Here is a 27,628-nt window from a genome sequence, read left to right as displayed (position 1 = left end):
AATGTGATCGAACGACGCGCAACTGTGTCGCGCAACGGACTTTTCGTGGCCGGGTGGGCGCGCTTTTCCTGCCACGATGACGGTGAACCGATCGGTGGTGACGATGGTGGTGATGCTGGTGACCTCCGTGATCGTAATGGTGCAGGCGAAGGATGCGACGACGCTGGAGTACGACGACCTTCTTCTAGCGAACGAGACCACTGCGCGGCACCGCGTCGATACAGGTCAGTCCATTATTCTTTATTATTTTTTGTTTCTTCCTCGCTTCGACCTTGGACGTGCTTCATTTATTCGATCTTTTTAACGAGACCACGTGGATAAATTACATATTATAAATATAGAGGGTACTTTGGATTGATTAGTAAGGAGTAATTGATTTGAATGTGACTTGAGAATTTCTGGATCGAACGAAGACTGAAGGACGCCATATTGGGTATATAATTATCCTAGAATTTTTGAGAGATTCTTAAGTAAAAATACTTTTGTGTATTATATAGTGATACTGTCCCAGCTCGAATCGGTCACTTGTTACGGCAATAGTGAATAGATATTCATATGACATAAATAATTTGCATGTTGGCGATTGTTTACATTATTTCGCAAATATTTTATCGGTAATACTTTATTAATACAATAGCGGTAATTTAAATGAGCCTTCTAGGAACAGAATCTTTTCTTACATATTTTGCGATTTCTCCGCCTTTACTAAAATGTTTTTTAGAAAAGTATTCTTCAACATAAAATTTATGTCTACATTTTTGCACATTGCAAAAAGCATGTTCTCCAGAAATGGGGCTCAATATTCGTGACGTTGTCCACACGAGGTTAATTTTATACGCGTCACGATTTGCATTGAATGTCGGCGCTCATTTAAATTATCGAAAGTGTCGTTTATGCTTCTTCCACGATGTGTGTCACGATGCTACTTCGAGGCGTACGACCTTAACGTAGGAACGATATTAGCAATGTTAATACCTTGCGCTATTCTCTATAATATATTTCTCTTTCTTGTCTGACGGTTAGGATTTTTTATAACCATTATTTTACAACCTATTTCGCGTGATTTTTTTGTGTAGGAAAAATCATTGAGTTTAGCATATTCTTCGTATTCTATTTATTGTTCCGAGGTTCTGTAGGCGGAGATACTTACTGACAAATACAAAGAGAAACGTTAGCAATGTTTTCTGTTACGCCGGATGGCAATTGCACTGCCGCGAAATCAGTACTATGACGGTGAATGCTTGAACTTTGTGTTACTCGTCTCGGATTTGCCGGGGAAGAATGACCTTTGCTCTAACGCTTCTGTGAAAGTATTATACGTTCGCCGACTAAGGCCTTGTGCCTTTCCGAAGTTCTCTTCTAACGCATGCCTAGTTTTTACGAGAGGAAATTTCATTTTTCCTTGATTCCTGTAACATCAGGATGTACAGATTACTACATAAGCTCAGATATTTTTACATATTTAAAACAAAGAGTTATTAGTCACTATAAATTTAAAAGCTGCGTTCAAGCTGCTGTACTTTCATTTTCGTTCCAAGGAACTTCAGATTTGATTGAATAATTGATGAACTCCTACAGAGAATAATGAATGTATAATGTGCATAACTAATGCATCGAAATGAATCTCGGTTCGCACGAATTCCCTGCTCGTAATTCAATTCGAAGACGTGTTTGCGAGATGACTTGCTGCTCTAGTTGGATTGACGAGCAATGAACTCGTGCTGAACTGCATTGTCTCTGCTGTTTCGATATCGACCCTCTCGTCCAGGTATCGTGCAAAAATTTGCATTACCTCATTCAGAGCGAAGCATCTTACTTTCTTTGATTTCACTGTTCAATTTTAATAGCACGTAACTATAATAAATATTACATTAAATTTGCATACAAGTGCTCATAAAAAATTCGAAATCTCTTCCTGAAAATTGTAGAAAATTAGAGTCCACCAAAGAAATTGCTTTCTATTCTTGTAATTATTAGCCAGAGTCTACACTGGCCGCGATTAGTATCTAATTAATACGATTCCAATCCCATAATTGGCTAGACAAAGCTAATACTCGTCTCTGAATCTCGGTCAAAGCGGCTCCACCCACGTATTCGAGAAAAACTTCCCACGGCAGGAACGCTATGGTCGCTATCGGTCATCGTTGGACAGCGTCCATCGGGTTAATCGCGTTCGGTTAATTTGCATTCGTTTAGAAAGGCGGAAATGCGTATCTGCGCGTGTCAGACGCTTAGAGGTGTCGTGCGCCAACTCGATGAACCCTCTTGCGAGGCGTCTAACTGTGCGTGCAAATTACTTGCGTGATCGCGCTTTCGATCGGGCTAAACGTGCCAGAGTTATATAGAATTCGACGAGCCGAGTGCGCGCGTTTTCCGATCGTTTCACCTCGGCCGATAATTAAGTCGGAATTCCTCGCTTAAAGATCTCCCTGGCTACGTGCACGGCTGCCGCGCGCCGGTGTGAAACAATACAGGATATGATGCAACGCGTGCGCGTGTCGAAACCGCTGGTCACGGCGGGACCGATTCGGAGACATTCTAAACGAGTGATCATGAACAATAAAAAAAATTCACTGGGACGAAATTTCGCGTGTCTGCACTGCTATCGCGTGCAACCTATCGTTCAGAGTCACTTTAACGGTCTTCCTGTTGGGAATGGGATTTTTCAGGATATGAAGGATTTATTTTGGTAATTAAGAAATTATAGTTTTGAAAGCGGTTCCGGTTCGCTTAAAGAGCAGGTGGTGGATCCTTTTTGGGGGAAGTTGAGTAATTTGTGAAATCTTAGTCTATGGGAATAAAATAATAATAATAATAGTGTATTGCAATGGTATTAATGTTGCACGGTTTTAGGTATTGCTTCATTGAGTAACGATTAGAAAATAAAAACCCTGCACGTGAACAGATAAGCGGATCAAACGGTCATTCGGTATTTTAGAATTTGCGACAGCGTCTCGCGGGACATCTGATGCATATGCATGCATCGACGTAAACGTTGCCAACGTAGAATTCTTTTTCAACCTTGGTGCCAATGGTACTTGCGTACGTGTCGAGCCTGTTGTTGGGAGGAAGGAATCGTTCGCTGTAAATATAATTCTTGATGCGCCTGGAGCATTTGTTTAACGATACTATAGTTTACGATTCGTTAATGTTATTTACGACTGTGGATGCCATCGTTAGTATATCACTTGGAGGTCATTTTAGGGAAGAGCAGTTAATTATCTTCCTAGACTTTCGTTTTTCGTGTAAACTAATGGAAAGTAATATCGACTATTTAGTTTATCATTCTGTGCTATCTACTTCATTCCTATAAAGGATTCTCAGTGGGAAGATAAAAGCATACGCAGTGAGAAAATAAAAGACAAATCGAGGAAGCACTATCCTGCAAGTTGCAGTGATAACTTCTCGCACGATTTGGTAAGGGAGTCTATGTATAAGATTGCAAGCTGGTCTCTTATCTATTTCTACCGTATGTGTGAAGCCAGTAACACGCGAGAAGCCAAACAGAATAAAACCGTTGGATTTCGTGTTGGTCTCTAGGAAGCCTCGAAGATTAATGTACACGCAATGTTAAATGATCGGACGAGATTTAATTAAGATTAACCCCACCGTGTCGCTTCTCTAATTCGCGGATACACGGTGTTACGCTGCTATGGAATAAATGTGATTTATCGTTTCGTCCGGTTTAACGGTTCAAATTGAATTTAAAAATTCAAATTTAAAAATTCAAATTTAAAAATTCAAATTCAAAAATTCAAATTTAAAAATTCAAATTTAAAAATTCAAATTTAAAAATTCAAATTTAAAAATTCAAATTCAAAAATTCAAATTTAAAAATTCAAATTTAAAAATTCAAATTCAAAAATTCAAATTTAAAAATTTAAATTTAAAAATTCAAATTTAAAAATTTAAATTCAAAAATTCAAATTCAAAAATTCAAAAGTTCAAATTCAAATGAATTTTTAAATAGAGATTGGGTTCATAGTTTCTATTTTTAAATAGTTATCTACCTGAATGGGTGACACAATATTCAGCAATTATTTTCATTTAGAATGTAATATTTTCCCCGATAGTTTTCCGTTGTGTAGCGGTTTTATTATAGAAATCCAATAATTAATCGACAGTGGTTGTGGGCTGGTGAACGCGTAATCGTAAGGATAATAGTCGTCACGGTCGCGGGGCCTGTTCCTTAAAGTGTTGCGTATTGCCTTGTACGTATTACGCGTATGGTCGTGTAACGCGACGCAAGGATTTCAAGGTTTCGCCTATACGGGTATGGACAGCTTTGCCATTCGTCCGTGTCGCGGGTATGGACACGGTTGAAACAAGATTTAAACGAAGTTGTAATAAATCATGCATGCTTGCCATTGAAAGTTAGATGGCAAACCAGTTTCCTTGCGTTATCGGGTTTCTGCTATGATTTTTATCGGTCTAATTATTTATTTCGCCGTTGCACGTGAGATAATGCGTACCAACAATTATTTCTGCAAAAACTAATCATTGATTTTTTCCTCTTTTAATTATGCGCTATCAACTGTTATTTATAGTAGATATTCCATTACAAAAATTATAGACTTTTTATTAAAATTCTATTTCATGTTTTAATAGATATTTGTTTTCTTCATTAGTGTTACACGTGCACTTAGTGCAAATGACTCAGCAGCCGTTTCTATTTTTTCTCTCTGATCTTAATATTCGCTTACAGAAAATGACGTGTGAATGGAAGCCCACTTTCTCACCGTGTAGTTTAGCAACGAATACGTGCGTTTTCTTATGTTCGCATTTTCTGCACGTTGGAAAGTCTTCTTTTTTTTCGGCGAACTTTACGAGCAGTGGCAAACACGTTCTTTCGCTCGTTCACGATTCGAAGGGTACAATTTTACAGGGACCGTGATTAGGGATATTAACTCGGTCAGGTTCTCGAGCCAGATATGGTTTTGCATTCTTCCTCGAGGTATTAAGTGCGCCCGTCATTTCGCTCCAGTTGAGCAGAATAATGACTCGTTAAAAAATTTTTTTTATCGTTACACTGATGGATACTTCAGCCACTTAAGAGTCTCCAGAATTTCATTCTTTCGTTTGCACTTTTTTGATTGAAAAAATTCTAGACCAGTTCATTTTGACTAAACTGATACCATACTTTAATTTTTATTTAGTCAAAAATTGGACAATAAACACTAGCGCTGGAAATAAGAAATGTTTTCTACTATGCTTCTCGCAATATTTATGAGTCAGCCGCGATCGGACCTGCTGAAATTCGACGCGCGGCTCTCGCTTTTAGCATTGCTTGAACGTGACCGAACGCACGGAAATAACTTCCTCTTGTAGAAAAGAAAAACCTGTTGTCGTTGTGTAATTGCTAAATAAACACGCGCTTGCTGGCGAGTAATGTGCGAATTCGGACTCGAGTGGACGGAAAAACGCGCGTTGCATTTCCTTTTTTGTGCATGGAATCGCTGTGACGAGCCAATAATTACCTTCCGAGGCGACAGTTTCTATTTCCTTACTCAGTTTTAATGTTTGAGCACAGTAGCTTATTACCCACCGTTAATCTGTTAATCGAAGCAAAATTCCTTTGTAGCAACAATTTATCAGAGGAAATATAGCCTTTACTCAAGAAAAAGTCAATTAGCTCGTGTTCAGCAATTTCAAAATACTCTGGAGGCACACCCAGTGAACGACTGATCCTATTATCAAGTCAAACACGCCGAAGGTGTTTCTGCACCAAGAATGATTCGGTAAACAGGTTAAAAATCCCTGACAGTACAATGGCGCTAGTAACATTGTGCTGTCATAGCTTCTCAAACGCAACGAATACACATCGTTACGGGGACGAGTACGGGGTGTTCGGTTTCGTTGAGAACCGAAGGGAGGGAAGTGGTCTTTCTGTTTCCTCGAGATACCGCCGCGAGATCGCGGGGAAATAAATTTTCGCGACAGAAACTCGGGAGGACGGTGGTTCTCCAGCGCGATTCCGTTCAAAAAGGTAGCTAAGAAACAAAATGACGATTATCGGGTGGTACCCCTGTGCAGGTGAACGCGAACGCGCACAGAGTGCTTGATACTTATAAAGGAGAGGGTGTGGAGCCTATGCTTCGCATAATAGCGTATTATGCTCGGTCGAGATAGCATCTAGAATGGTAGATATAGAAATAGTAACAAATAAATTGGATAGCTATAGTGCGTGGAAACTTGTCGAAGGTAGCTTAACAATACTGTTCGCTGACGTTAGGTGAAGACCAGTTTTGATATAATTGTAAGGAATTCATTTGCAGGAACTCTCCTCTGTAATTGTCTTTAATTTAATTCTTCTGAGTATATACCCATTTTAAAACAGTGTATCAAGGTTCGTTCTGCACTCGCAGTACCAGCAAACAAACTAATGGATAATTGCGGGATTAAAAGAGACGAGGCTCGCAGGAACGGCAGCGACGGCAATTAAAAAGATGCCGAGGCAAAATGACGATTATCGGTCGGCCGTGCAACCCGAGCATGCACAGGTGAATGTAAATGGCTAGGCTCGTATAGCTGGATACTTCTAAAGAAATGGGCGTGTGGGGTAGACGTCCTGCAACAGTATAGTCGACTCGCAAGACCACATTTCGCTCTAAGCCAAGGGAGGAGCGAGTATACTTTATCTACTAATCTTTCGGCTTCGCGTTACAGTTCCTTATCGGCATTCTTATCGACATTATTATATTTTTCTGTGGAAGGGGGAAACCATAGTCGAAACTAGTTTACGTTCCAGTAGCCTGTGTCCTAGAATTCTACAGAATAAAAAATTTGCTAGATTGTATAGCTTCAGTATCCATCCGATAGTCCACATGCAAAAGTCAGCATTCCTGAGACGAAGGTCTTTTCTATATTTGGCTAGGTAGTTTACAATCACACCTAGTTTCTGCGGTCGATAGTCGATAGATGTGAAAGTCGAACTAGGTGACAGTATTGAATAATGTTTCTGTAAAACTATCCTCAATTACACCTGCGTTCCATTTGTAGCGATTCTCGTGAAAAATGTATCTCGATTGGCTATTTTGAACGGTCCTCATGGGTGCTCCTTCATCTCTAATTTACATCTCCATAATTAAAATCAAAAATAATGAACCGAGGGTAATAGCCAGTAGTGTTGCCAGGGGTCTGGCGTCAAGGCCTCTATTTATTAAACGACGGAGGAGCTCGCTGTTAAAACCCTGCAATTACCCACGATCCGTGTTCACTGACACGCGATGGACGTAGAAGCTACGGGCAAATCGCTGACCGTCCAAGAACGATCGCGCGGCGCACGTTGATTAAGAATGAGACGCGAAGGGAGGAGCGCTTTCTAACTTCCTTCGTACACAGGAACGCGCTTGCAAGTAGATTTTTATGGAGCAAAATAGATGGTATAATTACGATTTTTATCGGCGCGATCCATAAACGAGGAATCGCGTTTCTCTTTCTCGTTTTCTGGAACGCGAGTATTCTGGATCTTGGGCTAGTCGAATGGTTTTCGAGTGTGAGAATACTAGTTGCTGAACAAACCTCTCGATCTGCTCTTAGGTACTGAGATTGTAATCCACGAGACTCTCTTGTTAACATGGAAATTTTGCTCGAAAGTTATCGAAACGTGTTCCTGGATCGTCGTAAAGAGCACTCGAGGATTCTCGGGAATTCGATATAACTTTGGGCCCGTTTCAAAAATGAAGTTCTTACAGGCAGAAAATGGGTATGAGAGAGCGTGTCCTGCCACGTTATAGAGATTGAGCCTCGGGGATGTTGTGTTGGATAATTCAGGGAGGTGGTTTCAGGGAGAGAGGATGTAACGTGTGTGCTCTGGCAGCGCACCTTACATCCGCTGTGTAACACAGCGTGCGCCGAGTACACGACGCTCTTGTATAAGCTGCACAGGTGAAGCGGAATCTTGCTGGTAAACGGATGCCACTCTCCTTCTCTTTCTCCACCAGTCTCGTTTCCCCCCGTTTGCGCTTGCCATTTTATATGATACGAGTTACCGTCGTTGTGGTCCTCTTGCTGAATACGCGCAGGTTTATACCGGTCACTTGCATCCTATGTCATTATCCATCATTACGAAGCTGGACAACGGTAAGGAATAGCCTCCGTCCGGTCCACGATACCGTGTAAAATCTCTCTTCCTCTTCCTTTCTTTTTCCATCGGCTACTTTGTTCTCTGCGCCAGCTACGTAAATTCTCACAGTGTTGCAACGCGATTGTGTTGGGCATCCTGCGGTAGGAATAAGCGAATGGTGTGTTTGTAGTATGAAATGACATAAATTCTTGGCTGCTGTAAGGGGTATTTATTTAGAGGGGACAGAAAGTTTAAAATGAAGTAGAATTATTAGTAGGATAGGTCACAGGTCAGGCACAGGGAAATCAGTAGAATAAATCTCAGGTTAGCAGACTCGACCGACTTATTCGTTAGCATTAATATAGGGGAAATGTGTTATCCTGAAATGATTTTGAAAATAGTAATTTTGTCTAATCGTGGAGACTTAGTATCTCAGGAGCCATCGCTGGTGTGCGCATTGAAGTCTCCAGTAATCTCGTTTCTATGCCCCCTTCTCTAGCGCTGGCATCTCGAATAATTTACTATCATCGAGTTCTCGTTGGTCCAGCATTTTTCCATCCCATCCAATTATATTGTATGCTATTACGTTACACAGCGGGGTACTCCTTAATCGTGACAACGCCTCAAATTCGTGCGATAACGTTCAGTTCGTAAATACGCAGCTGTATACATGCGTACCGTCTCTCTTTCTCGTGATACGAAGCATTAAAGTCTCTTACACGGCACCCCCTCGTCCTACTTGCTTTACCTCTTGTTACGTCCCGCTGTTGAAGGTGGTTGCTGGTATATGGGGGGTAGCGATGATTGCACCAACCAGCTCGGCCAGTAGAGATAGTCGGACCGAGGCTAGTCTCTCTCTTGGATGCTTTATTTTCTACCTAAGCTGAGCTCCACTGAGTCTTTTCGCGATTCTTTTCCACTCGAGGATCCGAAGAAGGAAGGTTCGGGTGTAGTCGACATTGGGTGTATATTATGTTATCAAACACATTATAGTAAAAATGGGAAAGAGTTTCTCTTTGCATTATAGGTTCATCTTACCAGCAGATTTAATCTTATCTGCCCCCAGCTGTATTTCGATTTTCTTGATTTCTAGATCGTTTGCCGTTTTGCAAATCCCCAGCAGAGACAGGGAAGGGAAAGTCTAGCAAGAATCGTGCAGCGTAGGATGGAAAGCAAGGTACACCATATACAGTCGTTTCTGCGGAGGCAATGGTAGTTGGAGCTTTACAGTCGTCAGGTTTATGGTTCAGTATCGAATATAATGTGGAATTACGGTCGTATTTGCATACTCCGCTGACAGTGCACAGTCCTACCATTCGCAATTAATTCGGTATAACTTCCCAGCGTTGGTAACGCGAGGGAATACCTACCCTTTCATTCCAGTTTAAATGACTCTGGGATCTCTCGACGCGGTTATTGCTCTGCGTTCATTTTATTTCCATGTCGCAGCATTGCTGCTACTTGCGATTTTTATTCGAATAGAGGGAATGGTATTTATTACAAATGTACAGGGCAATTGCAAACACGCAAATCTAGATTTGTGTAGTCTGCACATCTTCAGAACATGAAACAGGAAACAGTGTAACGGGAGCGAGATTTAACTTGGATTTTTCTGGCAGCGCTAATTGTAATATATTGCAACATAAAGTATGTCTATAATAGAGCGCCTGCAGAGACGGCCTTCAGACGCTAGATTTATTTCTGTGAGGTCCCTGTTCTCGGAAAATTTATTGAGCAAGATTTAAAGAGCAATGAGAATCTAGGAGATTCGCTTCGTAGACATATTTCATCGGTGCAGCTTACTCCTTGGAGTATCTGCCAGCCCTTCATTTCGTGTATGCAATTTATTTTCAATGTACAATTAAGCCTAGAACCAGCAATGATCGATGATGGGATGCGATCGGATTAAATTGTTACAAAAATTTTCAACAGGGAAAAATGCTGGTCGATCTCAAAAACCCTTAAAATTTGTGTTGGAACATATCATTTAAAAGAAAACAACTTTTCATTGTAAATGAATTGGTTTCACAATCACGAAAAATTACAGGCTATAAGGACTGGAGGTGTAGTTCCACACGTATTATAAAAGAATGTCGAATGTGCGTGTCCCGATGCAGCTATTTTCTCGGAAGAGTAATTACCAACAATTCCATTGCTTTACGGAATTCGAATAGGATTCTCGTTCTTGCGTACAATTTGCTCAAAAACGCTAGCAGCTGAATGGAGTATTGTAAACTTTCCCTTTAATTTGGGGAGTTCAACAGCATTGTGCGGTTCGAGAATCTCAGGAACGTCATCGTGCATTTACCAATCCTCATACAAGAAGGTTATTAACTCCACAAATCTAAGAATAGAAGGAAAAAGGATTTTTCATTCAATTAATTTTTCCAGAGGCTCTGAATACCTATACCAGTATCTAACATGTGGATATTAGTTGCTGCCAGAAATATGATTGCATATAATCGAGAAATATTAAGCGAATTGTTATGCTTGTATTCTGCCCTGTCGTCTAGCAGGGCTCAGCGCTGAACACAGCGTAGCAAAGTGTTAATCAGGAGTATTGGATGGCGATTTCCCTGGACGTACGGTCGCGCGTCAGCCAGTGCCGCATGGCTATAATCGCGGCGACTCTAAACAGGTTTCCAAGCAACGTCAGATGAAAAATTACTGGCGACACCGACGTGTTTCTCAGAAACCGCGTACTTATCGAACTCGAACTTGAAATCGAGACTGGCTCCCTGTGCCTATTCGTAATAACACCGACTTTATAACACCGTAAACAGGGTAGCATTAAAAGCACAATTAACGATACTGAAGGTGGCAAAGATAATACCAGATAACCAGTGGATTACTGCTATAAAGATTTATTCGAACACTAGAAACTCTTAACTTCACTTGAGTTAAATTTGATAAGCACAAATACAAGAATGTAGCACGATGGAATTGGAAATAAAGACTAACAGAAGAATGTTCATTATGAGATATATGAAACAGCTTGAAAGGATTTCATAAAGAAGACAATAGAGACAAAAAATTCGTGACGAGTGAAACACAGGCGAGAACAATAGCAAAACTCATGAAATCTACATACGTATCAATGAAAGGCGCAGCATCCGAATAAAAATAGTTCCTCCTTGGTCCCTGATGAGCTTGCACAACTGGTGGAAACAGGCTTCTGAGCTCATCATCATTCGACGACATGGAATTTTCTTTTCCCTGTGTCCCTGAGTCGAGTTTTCAGACTGCAGGAGCACACACCAGAAAAAAGGATCGCGATCGTACACGTACAAGCGTCGAACTCGATCTCGTCGGACGCGACTATATTATAGCAGCAGTTGGTCACCATCCATCAACCGGATCCGAGCAGAGGAGCAAAAAGCTCAAACTCGTCTAAACCGATTGCGCGGAGCTGCTCTCACGGTTCACCTCGGCCTGCGCTCATTTCAGATAACCTGCGTCTCACTGTGACGGCGTACATCTCCGCTGGCATTTTTGTCGTGTCAACTCCGTGCACGATTCACGACGAACGCGTGTCCAGGAAGATAGGATCACGTGTGTGCGTGCAAGCGCAACCGTGGACCTGCTCGTCTCGGGTTTATAGTCGATGATGTCTTCTGAGAATGTTGGTTCCTTCTATGTCTGCAGGCCAGTGTCGGGATTGATGGTGTCGTTTGACGCGAATTAGGGATCACGTGGGAATGGAGTGAAGGTAGATTAGGGGGTTTCAAAGCTGAATTGGGGGATGGTTTAAGTGAACATAATATAGGGGTGGTGAAATTTTGATTGGAAGACATTGTATTGTTTAATGATAAGTAAAAATGTGGAGAAGAGGTGGAATTGCATTCCAGAAAGTTGCAGGCAGTTTGCACTTAGTTCAGTCTTCGTTTCACGTATTGCACAGGTTGTTTTTACTTCCTAAAAAGGAGATTCCTTTTCTGCAGGACGCCCAGTCGACTAATTAAGTTCCATCTCTGGGTCTGATTGTCTCGCAACCTCGCGAGGGTCAATTTCGTCACGCGGGTTGCGTGGAGCGCGCGTTTTACATTGCACGCGTGGCAAACCGAAACTTTTCCCCAGCAGAAGAATTGCGGTTGTAGGTACTATTTATGAGGGCCGTGGAAGCGAGTTAAAGCGCCGCTCAATGGCCATTTACGCAAGGCGAAAACAGTGTCATTGCTAGGTTATTATCATTTCGCGACGTAAAAAGGCATTACTGGCTGCCTCGTACCCCCGTCCATTATGTATTTCGTGTTCCGTATGGAATCATTTTTGTGCAACTTTTTTTTGCGCCGCTGGTTTGATGGTTCGCCGATTCGTTTCGGAGAAACCGACGATTTGACAGCGTTTCCTCATTCGCTCGTTTGGTCACTTAACGTCCGACTGCGTTGACCATTGCTCTGATGACTAATTGCACGCGTAGCTGTGTCGTCGTGCACCGACACTGTTATTACATATTTCATGTCGACATCTGTGCGTGCCTCTTCGTCACGCTTTAAGGAAAGAGGTCGAGGAACTCCAGTCTTCTCAATAGTTTATTTAAGAATCGAGTTAATGATTCTAAATTCGTTCGTCAAGGTTCAGAATCCAACAATACGCCATTTATTACCTCACTATCAGCGTGTAATTTATACGGTCCTAACGATGACACGTCCTCTAATCGAAGGTAAGCATCTGCCCCGCGAGTTAATTAGCTGAGCACCTTGTCACACTTCAATTATGACATAATTTCGTGCATTCTTCGAGTCCTCGACGTACCTACGTTCGATTCTACTGACACTGATATATCAATGCAGTCGACATCATTGACCCGATTCATTAAAGAGGATTTTCATGGAACAGCCTATTCTTCGGACAATTAACGTTCTGTTTGCCATAGGCAACGAGCGTATTTTCGTTTCATTAAAGCATACCGAGCATCCTGAAAGTACGGAGGAAGATAAATTATGTTAGAGGATCTGCTAAAGGTCTGCCATAGAATCCTCTCTGTATTAGTATCCTGTTAAATGACGATGATGCAGCAGCATCCTACGATCGAGTAGAACCGGAGCGAATCAGTGGAGTCTGCTTTTTCCTGCGTCCTTTCAACTACTGTTCCACTAACCCAATCCTCGAGTGCCCACAGAAATTGCGATACGAGTTTTTAGATCGATTCGCTTTGCTTTCGATAGGTGTGACATATTGCATGCTTTCTAACGCTTTAATGAAATTAACGTTTGATGTCATTGTTAAAAGTAATTGGAAACTTTCTCCGTGTGGTGATGAAAATTGAATCATAGAGCGAATATATCGAGACAGCTTTAGTGTTCGAAGCTGATTCACTTGGAGATTCAGATTAATTTCATTCCACGTACAAAAGTTATTTCGTACCGTAAAATAACATTATACTTTCATGAAACAATGGGTCAGACCTTGTCACTAGAGGTTCAAGAAGCACAAGGCTTTGTTCTCGAACACCAGTCGTGCACGACTCCTGTTTTTACGAACCACTTAATAATTTCTGCTTTACGATGGCCGACGTATTACAACCAACACACTTTCGGCGTAGCTCGTTGGAGAAAACTAGCTTTTTACGTCGCATACGGTTCCCTTGAGCACGCTATACGAGCATCATCATAGGAGCTGTTATAACACTAAAAGTAATTGCAGGAACGTGTAAGTCGAGGCAGTCTCCTTGTTAAAGTCGTCTGTAAAACTTGAGCTATCGCGGATCCATGAACGGATCCATGAGTTTTATGCCTCTAGGCTTTGCTAACCTTCCGACTGACTGAAGTAATTGACCGTGAGACGCTTTAAAATGCCGAGGATAGCTGCCTGGATCCGTTACAATAGATCCTTGCTGCCTTTCATTGTAGCTCGCTTGAAGATGCTGCCTTACAGTCCATAGCTTTATTCTGACGATGTCCACTGATATCTAGCATCATTATACTGACCTTGAGAGCAAGACAATTCAAAAGAAATTTCAATCACCACGTTTCCTCGAAAGCATACTTGTACACCTTTCAGTAAAATCAAGGAATCACTAATTTTGGACTGTAACATTGCCGATATTTCAGCTGCTGTCACTTCGTGAAAAAAAATCACACTGCAGTGAGCCTGGTCTCATTTTAAAGGCTGAAGCCTCTACTCTTACATCCCTGAATTGGACTTGTTTAGAAAAAATTCTCCAGTCCATGACTCGCTGAGAGAGAGAGGGTGGTTTTGCCTCAAATGTTTTCCAACTTCAGGCGACTCTCAGGAACTTGATAAATTTTTTTTGCGATCTATTTTACTTGGATATTAGAGTCGGAACCCTCCCCTTTCGAATGAGACCTTGGCGAGCGGTCTGCGATTTTTTTTCGCCGAGTTATCGTGCTCTGAATGAAAAGTGAGCCAGAGACCTCCGAATCATGCAGTTCTCCAGGGCCCCAAAAAGTGGCCAATCTTTGAGCTGCTGTAACTCTGTTAAAAAAAATCGTAGAGGAGTGAGCCTGGTCTCATTTTAAAGGCCGAAGCCTCTACTTTTACATCCCTGAATTGGACTTGTTCAGAAAAAATTCTCCAGTCCATGACTCGCCGAGAATGAGAGGGTGGTTTTTTCCGAAATGTTTTCCCACTTCAGATGACTCTCAGGTACTTGATAAATTTTTTTTGCGATCTATTTTACTTGGATATTAGAGTAGGAACCCTCCCCTTTCGAATGAGACCTTGGCGAGCAATCTGCGATTTTTTTTCGCTGAGTTATTACGTTCTGAAGGAAAAGTGAGCCACAGACCTCGGAATCAGGTAGTGATCCAGACATCGAAAAAATTGCAAATCTTTGAGCAGCTGTAACTCAGCCAAAAAAAATCGCAGGGGGGTGAGCCTGGTCTCATTTTAAAGGGTAAAGCCTCTACTTGTCTATCCCTATATTGAAGTTCTTTGGAAAAAATTCTACACTCCACAACACGCCGAGAAAGAGAGGGTTGTTTTTCTCTGAATCATTGGCAATTTTTCGGTCCAAAATTAGTGACAGTTTAATTTTTCTGTCATGTGTATTTATGATCTCAAGTTCCTTCAAAAAATTGGACCACATATATTAAACGAATCCCGTCGATTTATAAATACCACATGCAAGAAGGTGCTGCATCGCAGATACAGAGTCTCTCATCAGTGATAACCGAGCCTTGAAGACAAGTCAGCGTAATTTAATTTAACGAACGCGGTAAATCCTTGCGATCGGTCATCGGACGCCAGAGACACACAGCACGTCGCATTTCACAGAGATCCAGATAAGGGAAGAGGATGAAGGCACGCAGGACGGCACGCTTAAGCCACAGCTTCATACGTACATATCGCGAGAGTGCTATAGTCGTAGAGAATGCATCGATCGTCTTAATTAATTCGCGCTGGCTACGGAGGAGCCTCCATCGTTTTATCAATGGGCGCTCGCTGGATCTTCGGTCGCGCACGAAACGTTCCTTGCCCTCTTGCGTGCGTCTTCTGCTTGGAAAACGCGATATGAGAAGAATAATGGTGACAGAAAAATAAGGGAGATTAATCCTTTAAAGGTTTAATTAAAATTTCAAAATTAGACCACCTTTTCTCTGGAAATTTTGGATGGAAGATAATAAGTAAAGAAATGAAGAAAAATATCTCCAAGTGATGCAAATTGGTTAACAGGAAAGCCGAGCTGAAGTCTCGGCGATAAATGAACTCGGGTAAAGGAATAGTGGAGGAGTGGAAGGGAGCGTAGGTGGTTGGCGCATAATTACGTGAGGGTCTATAAACGCAATCGTTAATGGAAATCAAATGGCGGTGGTTGACCGTGTGCTCGCGTGATCATTTGTTCTGGTTGTCGGAGGAACGAGGTCGATCTTTGATTTATTCGTTGCTGCCTTTTGCTCACTGACCGCTCGCAACACGTGTCCTCGGCGATACAAGACAGTTGCTAATACAGCTTCGAGGCACTTCGATCAGCCACGGCACTTTGAATTTTCCTGCCTATCGATCCCCGTGGAATTTCGATTCGCTTTGGATGCACGACACGTAATCCGAGTGGCTCGACGACGTTCGCGAGCATACTCGTGATTTACACGGATTCGCCTTGGTTTCGAGTTTTATACGAATTCCGTATTCAAGAGGACTCTTTTGAGAAAAAAGATTTGCCACTTTACACGTGACTGGAATGCTTCCAAAAAATTCGTTACGAGCATTACCTAGCAAGGTGTTAAATACCAAACGTTTTAATGTGACAGTGCAATAAGAGAGTCAGACAAATTTTTCTCGCGTCGTAAACTTTACGAGGTTCGTCACAGCTTCTACAAATTCGCTCCGAATGACACACAATTGGGACATTAACTGAACGTATGAATTTTCATGACATCTGAGAAGGACGTTGCAAAAGGAGCAAATGGTAGATTGAAATGGTTTGTAGGATCGGTAAGGTTTATTAAATTGGAGCAGAGTACGACTCCCTTGGTCGGTGATCGCGCAATCGTGGTTTCCTGTTTAGTCAATTCGTTGGCCCCCAGACACGCATTGTTCTCCTTTCCTCTGTGTCGTTTATTGTCGTTCATCAACGATCGTCGATCTCCTAACTAGACGTTAATGGAAATTCCGTAAGTCGTTGGTAGATTACGCGGATAGCAACGTGGGACTTCCCCTGGTCTGTCCCTCTTGTTATGAAATTGACTAGCACGGGAACTGGGAACCCAGATGTCAGATACGCTTTCATGGAGACTAATCCTGGAACGCATCTTTCACCAGTGGGCGTTCTATCCCCTGGGGATCTCGCTAATTCCTCTCTGGCATAATTCAGTGCATCGTGCTGCGAGAACTGTGCTCTTTTTAGCTTTGCTTTTCATCGAGTCCGCCTTTCAGACCTTGTATTAGCAGGGATGGGTCTAAGTCTTCTACATCTGAATTATTTCTCGCTGGGTAAAAATTATCTGAGACGATTTGTTGCTTCTAATCCACTTGGTAAAAATAGTAAGATTTTATGGAAGCTTAACTTTCTTCAAATGAAACTCTAATTTCAGTTGATTCTATCTTCATAATTTCAGTAATTTATAGAGTACATTAAACAAGGTAGTTGTGTCTCATTTCTGAGACGAGGATACTTGTCAGTATCCTCACGATTCCGTAGAAATCTTAGCCATTATTGTAATTTATGATTCCATGCAGAGGAAATTACAATTCTGCCTTCAACTTTGTATTTCTTCTTCCAACGTACTCATGCGATATTTCATAACCGCTTCTGAGGTTCTCGAACGATCAGGCCACTCGCCGATGTCCTCTCATACTTCCTCCTGTCGTCGTTTCTTTCTAAACCGGACATTCAATTAGCCGAGACGGTTTCCTCCCTCGCAGCACGACGGTTTCTAGTTCACTTGCGGTAGAACGCGTCATAAACCTGGATGTCATCGTAAAGTTCAGGTGTCTAACACGCTTTGCAGCGGTGTCTGATCTCGATGCGCGCCTCTCGGCGTGCTGGTGGGCGTCCAATCGTTATTCACCACCTCGCCGGGGGTCTGGTTGCTCGCAGAACCGCAAACAGTGCCTTTTCGAGCTTTATATCGTGTCGTGAGCCGCCAATCGGCAGCGCGATTTCATTCACGCTCTTGATCACAAGCAGGATTCGATCGGGCATCGGTATGCGTTGATGCTCGAATGGTATCGAAGAAGAAGAAGATCTAGCGATTCCTAGATACCCAAATTTTCAAAGAATTGAAAGTCACTTGCGAACTTTCAACCTTCGAAGCAAAAGACACCAGTTCTTCGTTACTTTCACCGAAGCAGCTATTGTTCCAAGACTGGGAGAGATCATATCAGCATCTCGAATCCACTTCACCTGGAAGCACTCTTCTCCCTTTTTCTCCAGCAATCCCAATACTCTCTCGTTATCCTCTCCATAATCCCCCGAGTCAGATCAGCGCCGAGATCAGGGCTCCCCTAATTGGAATCCCCAGTATCCGGTCAGGTGATCAGCACCGCGCGTTTCCAGTCAATCAGACGTAATTGCGTTTGACGACTGCTGTACACCAAGACAAATAACCCTCGAATCGTCAGCGCCAGAGAGCCCGAGGCGGACCCCTGTCCAAGCACACGCTTGATCGCTTTAAAAAATGCCCAGGACGATATTGGCTGAGGAGAGAATCAATTCCGTGTCGGGGTTATAAATGTTTGGCGTATCTGCCTCGATTATTAGGGTGTCCTCGCAAAGTAGCCACCTCCAGGAATGATTTATCGAGCCTCTCGCTAGAGGAGGTTCGCGATTTAACGCGTGATGCGATCTCGAAGTGTCGCTGTCTACCAGTCCCCTCCGAGACTGGCTCAGACGATCGGGGGGACAGCGAGGGGCAGATGGCGAATCTTTTCGTGGGCGTTTCGTTTGATTATATTCATTAAACGTACGAGCGACGCGGTCGTTCTGCTCGCGGTATCAGTTTCCCTCCTCGCTGCACCCTTTCTCTCGTTCGCCGCGATATCGAGCTGCCGTGATCTGGAGTATGCACACGGTCGCCTGGCCGAAAGGATCGGGATCGGCGGCTGGAAGAAGATATAGAGGGAGCGCGTCGGGTGTACGCTCCTCGCGGAGAAACAAGAAGCAGTGGAAGCGGGGAAAGAGCGCGGAGGTGCAGAGGGAAGCCGATCAGATCGCGAGAGGAGGACAGTAGAAAATGCTAGGAAAGGAGGATAACATCTCGTTAGACTAGTCTAGCGAGCTCTCCTCTTCTCTGCCTCGTTTCTTGCCTTCGAGATTGATCATCTACGCGTACACCTAGTTCCTCTCGTTGCTCCGCTGAACAGCTTCCACTCTTTGCCCACGCCGTGGAAAATCGTCGGATGTTTGTTCTTGTTACCCGCTGCTCTAACGCTGCTCATCCACCCCCTTTTTGCCCCATCGGTTCTTTGATCCCCGCTCCGCTGATCGCGGCGTGGCGAATGGCATTGGCGGTAATTAAAATTTGCACTACATTCACCGCGCAGACCGAGAGGAGTAGAGGAGCGCGCATCGGAGCTGCGGCCGCTTTTGATTTATAGCTCGGCCCGAGAGAACACGAAATGGCGATGTTAAGTGCGCAGGCGACGTGGGGAGTCCCAAATTGCTCTTGCTTCTTGTGGGTGCAATCCTTCACCGCCCTTGTAACCCACGCAGCCTGTTGTTGTCTCGCTGGATGGACGAGGGAACAAAAATGGGCTCGTCAGGACGCGTCGTGCAAATGAACGGTCATTTGAATATTAGCAGTCGGTAAGCCAGCCGTGTCTTGTTATCCGTTGTCCTTCGCCGGACGTCTCAGCCTCTTCTTATCCAATTTACTGTCTTAAGAAGATTCACTCGCTTCGCCGCGGTGATTTAATATTTCAAGGTGAAGGAACTCTTCTTGGCGATTTTCTTGGAAGAAAGGTCGACTGAAGTTTGCAAGAAACTGGGTGAAAGGAATTTCCATCTTCTTTGGTTCGTTCCGATTGACTTTACGGTTTCATGGTCCGCTAACTCATTTCACTGTCCTCGTGGTGACTTTGTTATCGGCGGTAAAGGGGTACGAAGAAATGCAGTTCTGGAGAACAGATGTTGAGACACAGGGCAAGGCGTGATTTGCATCAGGGGTAACGAGGCTTCCTTTGCGAGCAAGTACTTGCGCTCTTCATAATCGCGACCGCTGGAATCCACTTTACGATAGTGGCTGTTCCTTCGAGTTCTTTATTCACGCGTGGCATAACTTCCGCATAGTTTCGAGAGCGTCATTATGCTTAAGTGTCCTATTACTGTCCTTGCACCTGTTCATCAGCTGTTCTTGTATCTTTATTGAAATTGCACTATAGGTAAATCATGAGTTACAAGAATGGTAGAACTAAAATTGCGAATTTACAATTCTGTCACTGGAGACTGTGAATTGTGGACATTGGGGCCAATTAAAAAAACGTATAGTACAGTCCATAGCAATGCACTCTACGTTAGAAGAAAGTGAGCGTGTTAAGTTTTAAGATTACTTCAGCGAGTAAAATTGGGAGCAGCATGTAACAAGCAGAAACTATCTCGTGAAGCACAGATCACCTCGCAGATTGCAACTCAGATAATCAATCGCGAACATACAACACCATTCCCTGTACTTAGTTTCGCCGCATTATCTACAAGTAGTGGAGCAGAGATAGTAGTGCAGCTAATGTCACACGTATTTGACACAGTCACAGTCCGACTGCTCTCCGCCTACACGAAGCAAGTAGTGGCGTCGAAATCATTCAATTTGCTCCCACTCTGAGTAGTATAACATTACATCTACTCTCCGTACTATCAAATAATAATGCGACGCGGGTATCTTGATCTTTACACGAGTCGAAACGAGTTCCTTATTTATCTTTACTGGAAATGCCAACGAGCAACGGGTGTAGTAAGGCGAAACAGAGTCAGTCCCTACGCCATTGTTGCACTTCTAATGTAGGTGGCTCGCGAATGGACCGTGTCGGCATCAAATGCCTACGACAGTTGGTACACCATTATCTATCGGCTACTACATTATTTCGAGCGATGAAGTAATGCGATTCAAGCCCCGCGTTTATTCTTGCTACGCTAAGCAGCATTTGGGATAAATATAACTTCATTTCTCAATGATTTACACAAGTGTTAAATGAAGGTGTGTTGTGTGATAGGAAATCTCGAAATTCCCATTTAAAGAAAAATTTAATGTTGATTATTTATTATATGTACTTTACAGAAAAATTAAAGGATTACTATTTTCGGACTATAGATTGCCCATGTTTGAGTGGCTGTAACTCCGTTAAAAAAAATCGCAGGGAAGTGAGCCTGGTCTCATTTTAAAGGGTAAAGCCTCTACTTTTACATCCCTGAATTGGACTTGTTCAGAAAAAATTCTCCAGTCCACGACTCGCCGAGAAAGAGAGGGTGGTTTTTTCCAAAATGTTTTTCAACTTCAGGCGACTCTCAGGAACTTGATAAATTTTTTTTGCGATCTATTTTACTGAGATATTAGAGTCGGAACCCTCCCCTTTCCAATGAGACCTTGGCGAGCGATCTGCGATTTTTTTTCGCCGAGTTATCGAGCTCTGAAGGAAAAGTGAGCCAGAGACCTCAGAATCATGCAGTTCTCCAGGACCCTAAAAAGTGGCCAATATTTGAACAGCTGTAACTCCGCTAAAAAAAATCGAAGGGAGGTGAGCCTGGTCTCATTTTAAAGGGTAAAGCCTCTACTTTTACATTCCTGAATTGAACTTGTTCAGAAAAAATTCTCCAGTCCATGACTCGCCGAGAGAGAGAGGGTGGTTTTGCTTCAAATGTTTTCCAACTTCAGGCGACTCTCAGAAACCTGATAAATTTTTTTTGCCATCTATTTTGCAGAGATATTAGAGTCGGAACTCTCCCCTTTCGAATGAGACCTTGGCGAGCGGTCTGCGATTTTTTTTCGCCGAGTTATCACGATCTGAAGGAAAAGTGAGCCAGAGACCTCAGAATCAGGCAGTGGTCCAGACATCGAAAAAAATGCAAATCTTTGAGCAGCTGTAACTCCGCCAAAAAAAATCGCAGAGAAGTGAGCCTGGACTCATTTTAAAGGATAAAGCCTCTACTTTCATATGCCTGCATTGAACTTCTCCCAAAAAAATTCTACACTCCATAACAGGTTGAGAAAGAGTGGGTAGTTTTTCCCTAAATGTTATCCAATGTCGGACGCTTTTCAGGAACTTGATAAACTTTTTTGACTGTTTCTTTTGCAGGGATATTATTTTTTTTACACTATAAAGTTATAACTCAATTCTGAAAGTCTTGTCTTTGTCAGAAGTTCTCGTAATGAATTCCACTATAGCCAGAAGTTTTCATCTGAATTCATATCGAACCCATCTATCTCGAAATTTCTCTAATTTACGAAGCAGTCTTTGCCCTGCAGTGTAAATTGCCTCAGCACGAATCCTTGATAGTTCGAAGCACGCGTCAAATATCGCCTACGAGAGGATGCAGAGTTAACGCGAGTCGATTTGCGCGGAGCACGCGATCGAGGGGAGCATCAGAGCGTACAATGCAGAAAGCCCTCTATCATCGAATCCAATTTACCGAACACAACGGGCTGATTACATCGCCACGGGAACAGGTCTCGTAGGAGCCGAGTCCTCTCATTAGGGTTTCGGGTCACGGGTTATGTCTATCACATTGTTGTTCGAGCCGGTGGATGATTGTTCGGTTCGCGAGGTAATAACGCCGACAGCGCTGGCCGAGGTCCGTCGAGATAAGGTCTGGGTAACCAAATAAAGGGGGTGGGAGTTAAGACGTCGAGGATGCAGCTTGCACGAGGTCGTATCCGAGAGCGTGGTCTCACGGTAATCAATTAATCTTTCTGGTCTCATCGAGCCAATCGGCCTCTTAACAACACCTCTGGGTGTTGATGGTTCAGCTATCGTTGCGTCGATAGGAAGGGGGCGTTCCTTTAGCGTGTAATCGTCTGAGGAATAACTCTGCGAGCCAGTCAAGTTGCTGATGATCGATGAGGACGTTTTCGAGTGTTGGCTCCGCGTTGGGACGCAACAAGTGGCACTGGGGTATTTCTCGACGGATATAATTTATTCACAGAGTGTCTCCAAGCAGAGAATCACGTGTCTTATGTCTTCATGCGAGCTCCACGTTTTACAATTATACCTCCCTGCCTCTCGTAAACAAACAAACGCCCTGCTTTTGACCTTTGAACGCTGCTGGAGCAGCTGACAACGTTGCAAGAGTGACACAAGAGGGAAATCAGGTTCTTCAAGACGGACTTAACCGAGGAATAACTCTTACGTACAAAAGGCCAGCTACTCGCGGTGAGAAGAGATAAAGACCGAGCCGCGAAGACGCTGAGTTCGTGACGGTGCGTATGTCTAGTGTCCTGGTCCGCTGGGAATAAGGGAAGGGTCGGCGTGGCCCACTTGCGCTGGCATGACATAACCGGCACGTAGTTTCAAGGCAACCGAATGCAGCCTGCATTTAAACAAGCTCTCAGGAATGTCTCTGTACACCGGAAACGCGGAGGATACTGCTTTCTCGCGCCGTGTTTCCTTTCGTTTCATTGTACTGTGCTTTTGAGTGGAAACGCTTCCAACAGGTGTTTCGAAACTTTGATTGTGTTGAAGAAGACCTGAAGATATTCTGAAGGTTCTGAAGAGGCTAGAAGTATCCTAGGAGGCTAGGGATTTTTATATAAGAGTTTTAGATATCCTGAGACCTACAAATGTCTGTGCAGACATGTCCATAATGGATTTAGAAACATTTGTATCAAGTTTTAAAGATCTCAGCTTGAGAATGCCTTTATCACACTGTCTCACTATTACATACTAGGTCTCTTCATGTCAAAGTTGTCACTTGTTAGGCCCTACAATTCCTAGGTCCTCTTTGTCATTTGTAATCGTCTTCCTTCACAATTGCAAAAGATATTGTCTGAGTCACTAAAGCTTCTTTGACAAATAGTTGAAGGCTTTCTTATCCCACGAGTCCTCTTGCCTCCCATATCATATTTCTCTCTACTCGCTGACAAAAGTAGCACAAATCGTCCTTGGGCGTGGAAGCACGTTGAATCAGAAGAGAGGAAGATCTCCTCTCAAGATCGGAGAAAGTTGTTAACCCGAGATTGTAAAACGCGGTTCAAGAGCAGCATGCCGAGGTTTATCTGCAAATCTTGATCTGGCTTGTTTCGGAGAAAAAACTTGGGCTTTTCATAGTTACGAAATTTGATGACACCGTGCGTATCTGATGTATTACACGCGCGCAAGCTGGATAAATATTTCGCAAGATTGATACAATCTTCCTTGATTGATTAAGATCTCACAAGCCACGCGATGGTTCTTCGGTTTCATTGGAACATGTACTCGAGTGAAACTATAGGAAGCGTACCGTGCTCACATTTCCAAAGAGAAGCTGATCTTCCCTTAGACTTCTCATAGTCAATTAAAATGTTAACTTTCGTACCATTCCAGAATTTCTTAGTTACTGGACATACTTGGAGTGCAAAATGTTGCATGAAAAATCGTCAACCAGTTTCGATATTCTTCAGTAATTAATTTCACTTTCCCTATACAGTCAACAGTGGCTGTTAGATCTTCGTTCGACGACTTTTTCGATGTTAATGATCCCAGCAAACTCGTCCTCCGTTCCTCATTAATTATTCAAATTGGAGCGGCATTTAAAGCGACCACTGCACGAAGAGCTCTCCGCTGTTTGCTCTTGCTAGACTTTAGAATACTTCGTAGAATCTTTCGTTCGAAGAAAATCTCTTCTCTCGAAGAACAGGCTGAAGAATGCCACGCAAATGTAAGAAAAAGCCGACGAGCAGCAGCAATCATACTGAAGGCTATGTCCTTTTCCTCTGGACAGGAATGGGAATACAAAAACGGAGAACAGGATGTGCTGCTAGTCGAAGGATAAAAGGTATGATGTTAAAGGAATAGGGACTCTTTGAGGATCCCAGCACTCCCTACATACCTGACTGATATTTTCACGTACCTACATTGATATGAAATTACTGAAAATCATTTTTACAAAAATTACTCAGTTTTATAACATTCCATCTTCTGAGAGTTTCCACATACTGAATTGCAACGTGTACCACGGAGTGTAATATTATATTTATTAACACAGAAGAAACGTGGAAAGTAGATTTGAGAATAGTCATCCAGTAAAAACTGGCTCGGCGTTTTCACACTGACAGAAAAGCATCGTTCCAAGGATGACGACGGAAAAAGAGGAATTTCCTTTTTCCCATTGGCGAGTGTGGCTCCTACTGTATTATCAAGTTTCATCACAGAAGTCAAGAGAGAGCTCGAGTAGATGCGCGATCGGTGCTCGAAGAACAGGTTGCCATCCAGGTTTTTGCAGGTGGCTTATAGAGCAACCACTGTTCTCTCTCCTTCCCTTTCCGCCAGTTTCTTTCCCCTGGCATTTCTAGGTATCTCGTATCTAACGATCTCGTCCAGAGCAGCCAGTGCTGCTCTTGAATCTCCCTACAAAATGTTCCGGTCGAGACCGCGAGCCGACGTTAGTATTATCACAGTATCTCTGTGGCCATTTCGATTACGCTGCCACGGTTGCTTTTAGATGCCCTCCGTGTGATACCTAGGTGTTGCAATCACAGTTTTGAGTACCAGGACCCTAGTTCTTAGCTGGGTCCTGGTACCTATCTGAGTCCTAGTAGCTATCTGGATCCTAGTAGTTGCCTGGATCCTAGTAGTCACCTGGACCCTTGTAGTTACCTGAATCCTAGTAGTTGTCTGGACCCTAGTAGTTGCCCGATGCCTAGTAGTTAGCTGGGTCCTAGTAGACACCTAAGTCCTAGTACTTATCTGAGTCCTAGCAGTAGTCTAGGTAACCAGATCCTAGTATCTCTGTCCAAATTACTAAGTATTGCCTCTATTTTTTAACTGTCCTCTCTGATAGTATTTCTTTAATATTAGAAGAGAACGTCTGCAAAAGTGGATCAGAAAGTATATCGATCAGGTTACCTTTCCTTCGACCGCATTTCGTAGGTTAGAAAAACTTTCGACTGGAGTTTAATATAGGAGATGATTGATGATCCGAAGCTTTCACGTCCAGCGTTCCTATCGATAGCCAAGGCTCCCAGGTGCGAGTCGTGTCCATGTGAAAAATGATTCTGACATATTACACCATCAGTATCGTAATTCAGTGCGTCCTGATGAGGCTAGTTGCAGTGCTAACGTCGGAATTGTTTTCCACACGGTCCCGACTTGCACCTGGAACCTTTGATCATCGATACGCTGCATCCTAGTGTGGTTTTGCTTTTATTTTGTATGATGATGAAACTATCCCCGTGAACAGTGGCGGTAAAGTGTTGGTTAAGTTTACTGCGTTACGCTCTTCCAGGCTACAATTTCTGCTTGATTTAGTAGCCCACTCTACCATAATAAAAGAGATGAAACGTGTGTAGAACAGCCACCTAGTGATCTGTATCATCTTCTAATCGAGCTACCAATCTAATTCAAGTAAGGTCTAGGAGAAAGTGGCACTTGAATCTCACAGCGATCGGCCACAGAATCTCCAGAGGGCATGATTGAAACGTTCAGTCATGTAAACGAGGACGTTAACACCTATAAATATGTAAACGCGTTGCTTGTTACCTCAGAAGCTCGCGTTACCAGAAACACCGATTCGATGGTTCCCAAACGACGTTGTTATCGTGGCTCCTCGGACGTCGATCGACTATGAACCCACGTTTTATTGCGATTCCATATTTGTCCAGCCGACTGAATGCAACTAGGATCCGGTGGATTTAATAATGCCGCATCCGGGCAGATTTATGTGCGCCGATATGAAATCGAGATTGCTCGAACCGCTGGGCTCGTTTTTGACGTAGACGTCTTCGTCTCGCTGGGGGAATCTGTGCCATCTGATTCACTGCGCCGCGTAGACTTTATTCCAGTCACGTTCGCTTATGCGCATATGCTCTACGCATCGCTCCTTTATTTTCCCTGCATCATTTACGCACGTTTCCTGCGTTCAGATGCGGCTTCATTATAACTAATGACGCTGTAAATTCTATGATAACCGCAATAGATGCGCTCTAAACGCCGACCCTTTCGCGATACATTTGCTACTGTTCCAAGCGTGGGTGGTCCTTGCCTCCTTTGTTCTCTCGGTTTATCTAATTTTATGCTCGCTTTAGAACATGGCCAGAGGACCGATTCCTCGAGCGCCGAGAATCTGCTGCGAGCAGTTTCGCGTCGTTTTATTGTGTCTGCGATAGTGGTCAGGAGTTCGTGTGCCTTCACTTTCTATGAAAGCGAAGGTGGCTATTATTTTCGAGTCGCAACCCACTTTTACTTTGCACTGTCACGTCGATAAGTGGCAGTTGTATGCTTCTATCGCGTTGTACATAGCTTTCAAATGGTAGAAGACATACTACAGTACTGATATTAATTTTTAATAGGAAAGATAAACTCAGATGAAAGTGCAGAGGTGTCTAAACCGAAAGTCCTACTCTGTTTTAGTTAACTTCTTTCTTCTATTCGAATAATAGGTAACAATCCACAGGTTTCATTAAGAAAATCCGATACCGTTTTCCAATTATCATCACTCCCATAGGTTCACTAAGCTTTTATCCCATTCGCTACTCTCAGTGCTCTTCCTCCATAACCAAGATCGTTTACGACGCGATTACCCGCGAAATTTTTCCTCCTCTCTCGCAACACCAATTCCCATATCGTCCCTTAAAGTTTTTATGGCCGAAGTATCCCAGAGATATCCCATGCACGCGAGAATCGAAGCTCTGAAATCCTCTCGGAACGATTCCACCCCGAGGCGGTCGCAGTTCCAGTAAATACAATCCAGCTGGATTCTCTGGTGGGCCAATTTCGTTCTGCTTTCAGCCTCCTATTATCTGACCCGGTTTCTGTGTCTCGCGTTACTATTCGCTGGCAACGTTCAGCCTCCGAGGGAATGATTTTTTAGTTGGTGATAATCGTGGGTTGTCTACGTGCCTGACGGCTCTTACTAGCCGCCCCAAGCCGAGAACAAAAAGAAATTGAATTTCGTGGATGACTTCGTGAGTCTCCCTCTTTATAGGATAGGTCAGGAAACGTGACTATGCTGCACGTTGGCTCGAGAGTTCTGCGCGT

General features: G+C 43.3%; 1 protein-coding gene across 1 annotated transcript in view; it reads left to right on the top strand.

Moving 5' to 3' along the window:
- The first annotated feature begins 76 nt into the window (after window positions 1-76).
- Window positions 77-27,628, top strand: part of LOC143178980 (uncharacterized) — a 161,715-nt gene continuing 134,163 nt past the window's right edge. Inside the window, exon 1 of the mRNA XM_076377935.1 lies at window positions 77-224. Within this exon, the coding sequence (XP_076234050.1) occupies window positions 77-224 (148 nt within the window). The remainder of the gene's footprint in view (window positions 225-27,628) is intronic.

Source organism: Calliopsis andreniformis, chromosome 1 (genome assembly GCF_051401765.1).
Source record: "Calliopsis andreniformis isolate RMS-2024a chromosome 1, iyCalAndr_principal, whole genome shotgun sequence".
NCBI lineage: Eukaryota > Metazoa > Arthropoda > Insecta > Hymenoptera > Andrenidae > Calliopsis > Calliopsis andreniformis.
This window is presented reverse-complemented; position numbering and strand designations above follow the sequence as displayed.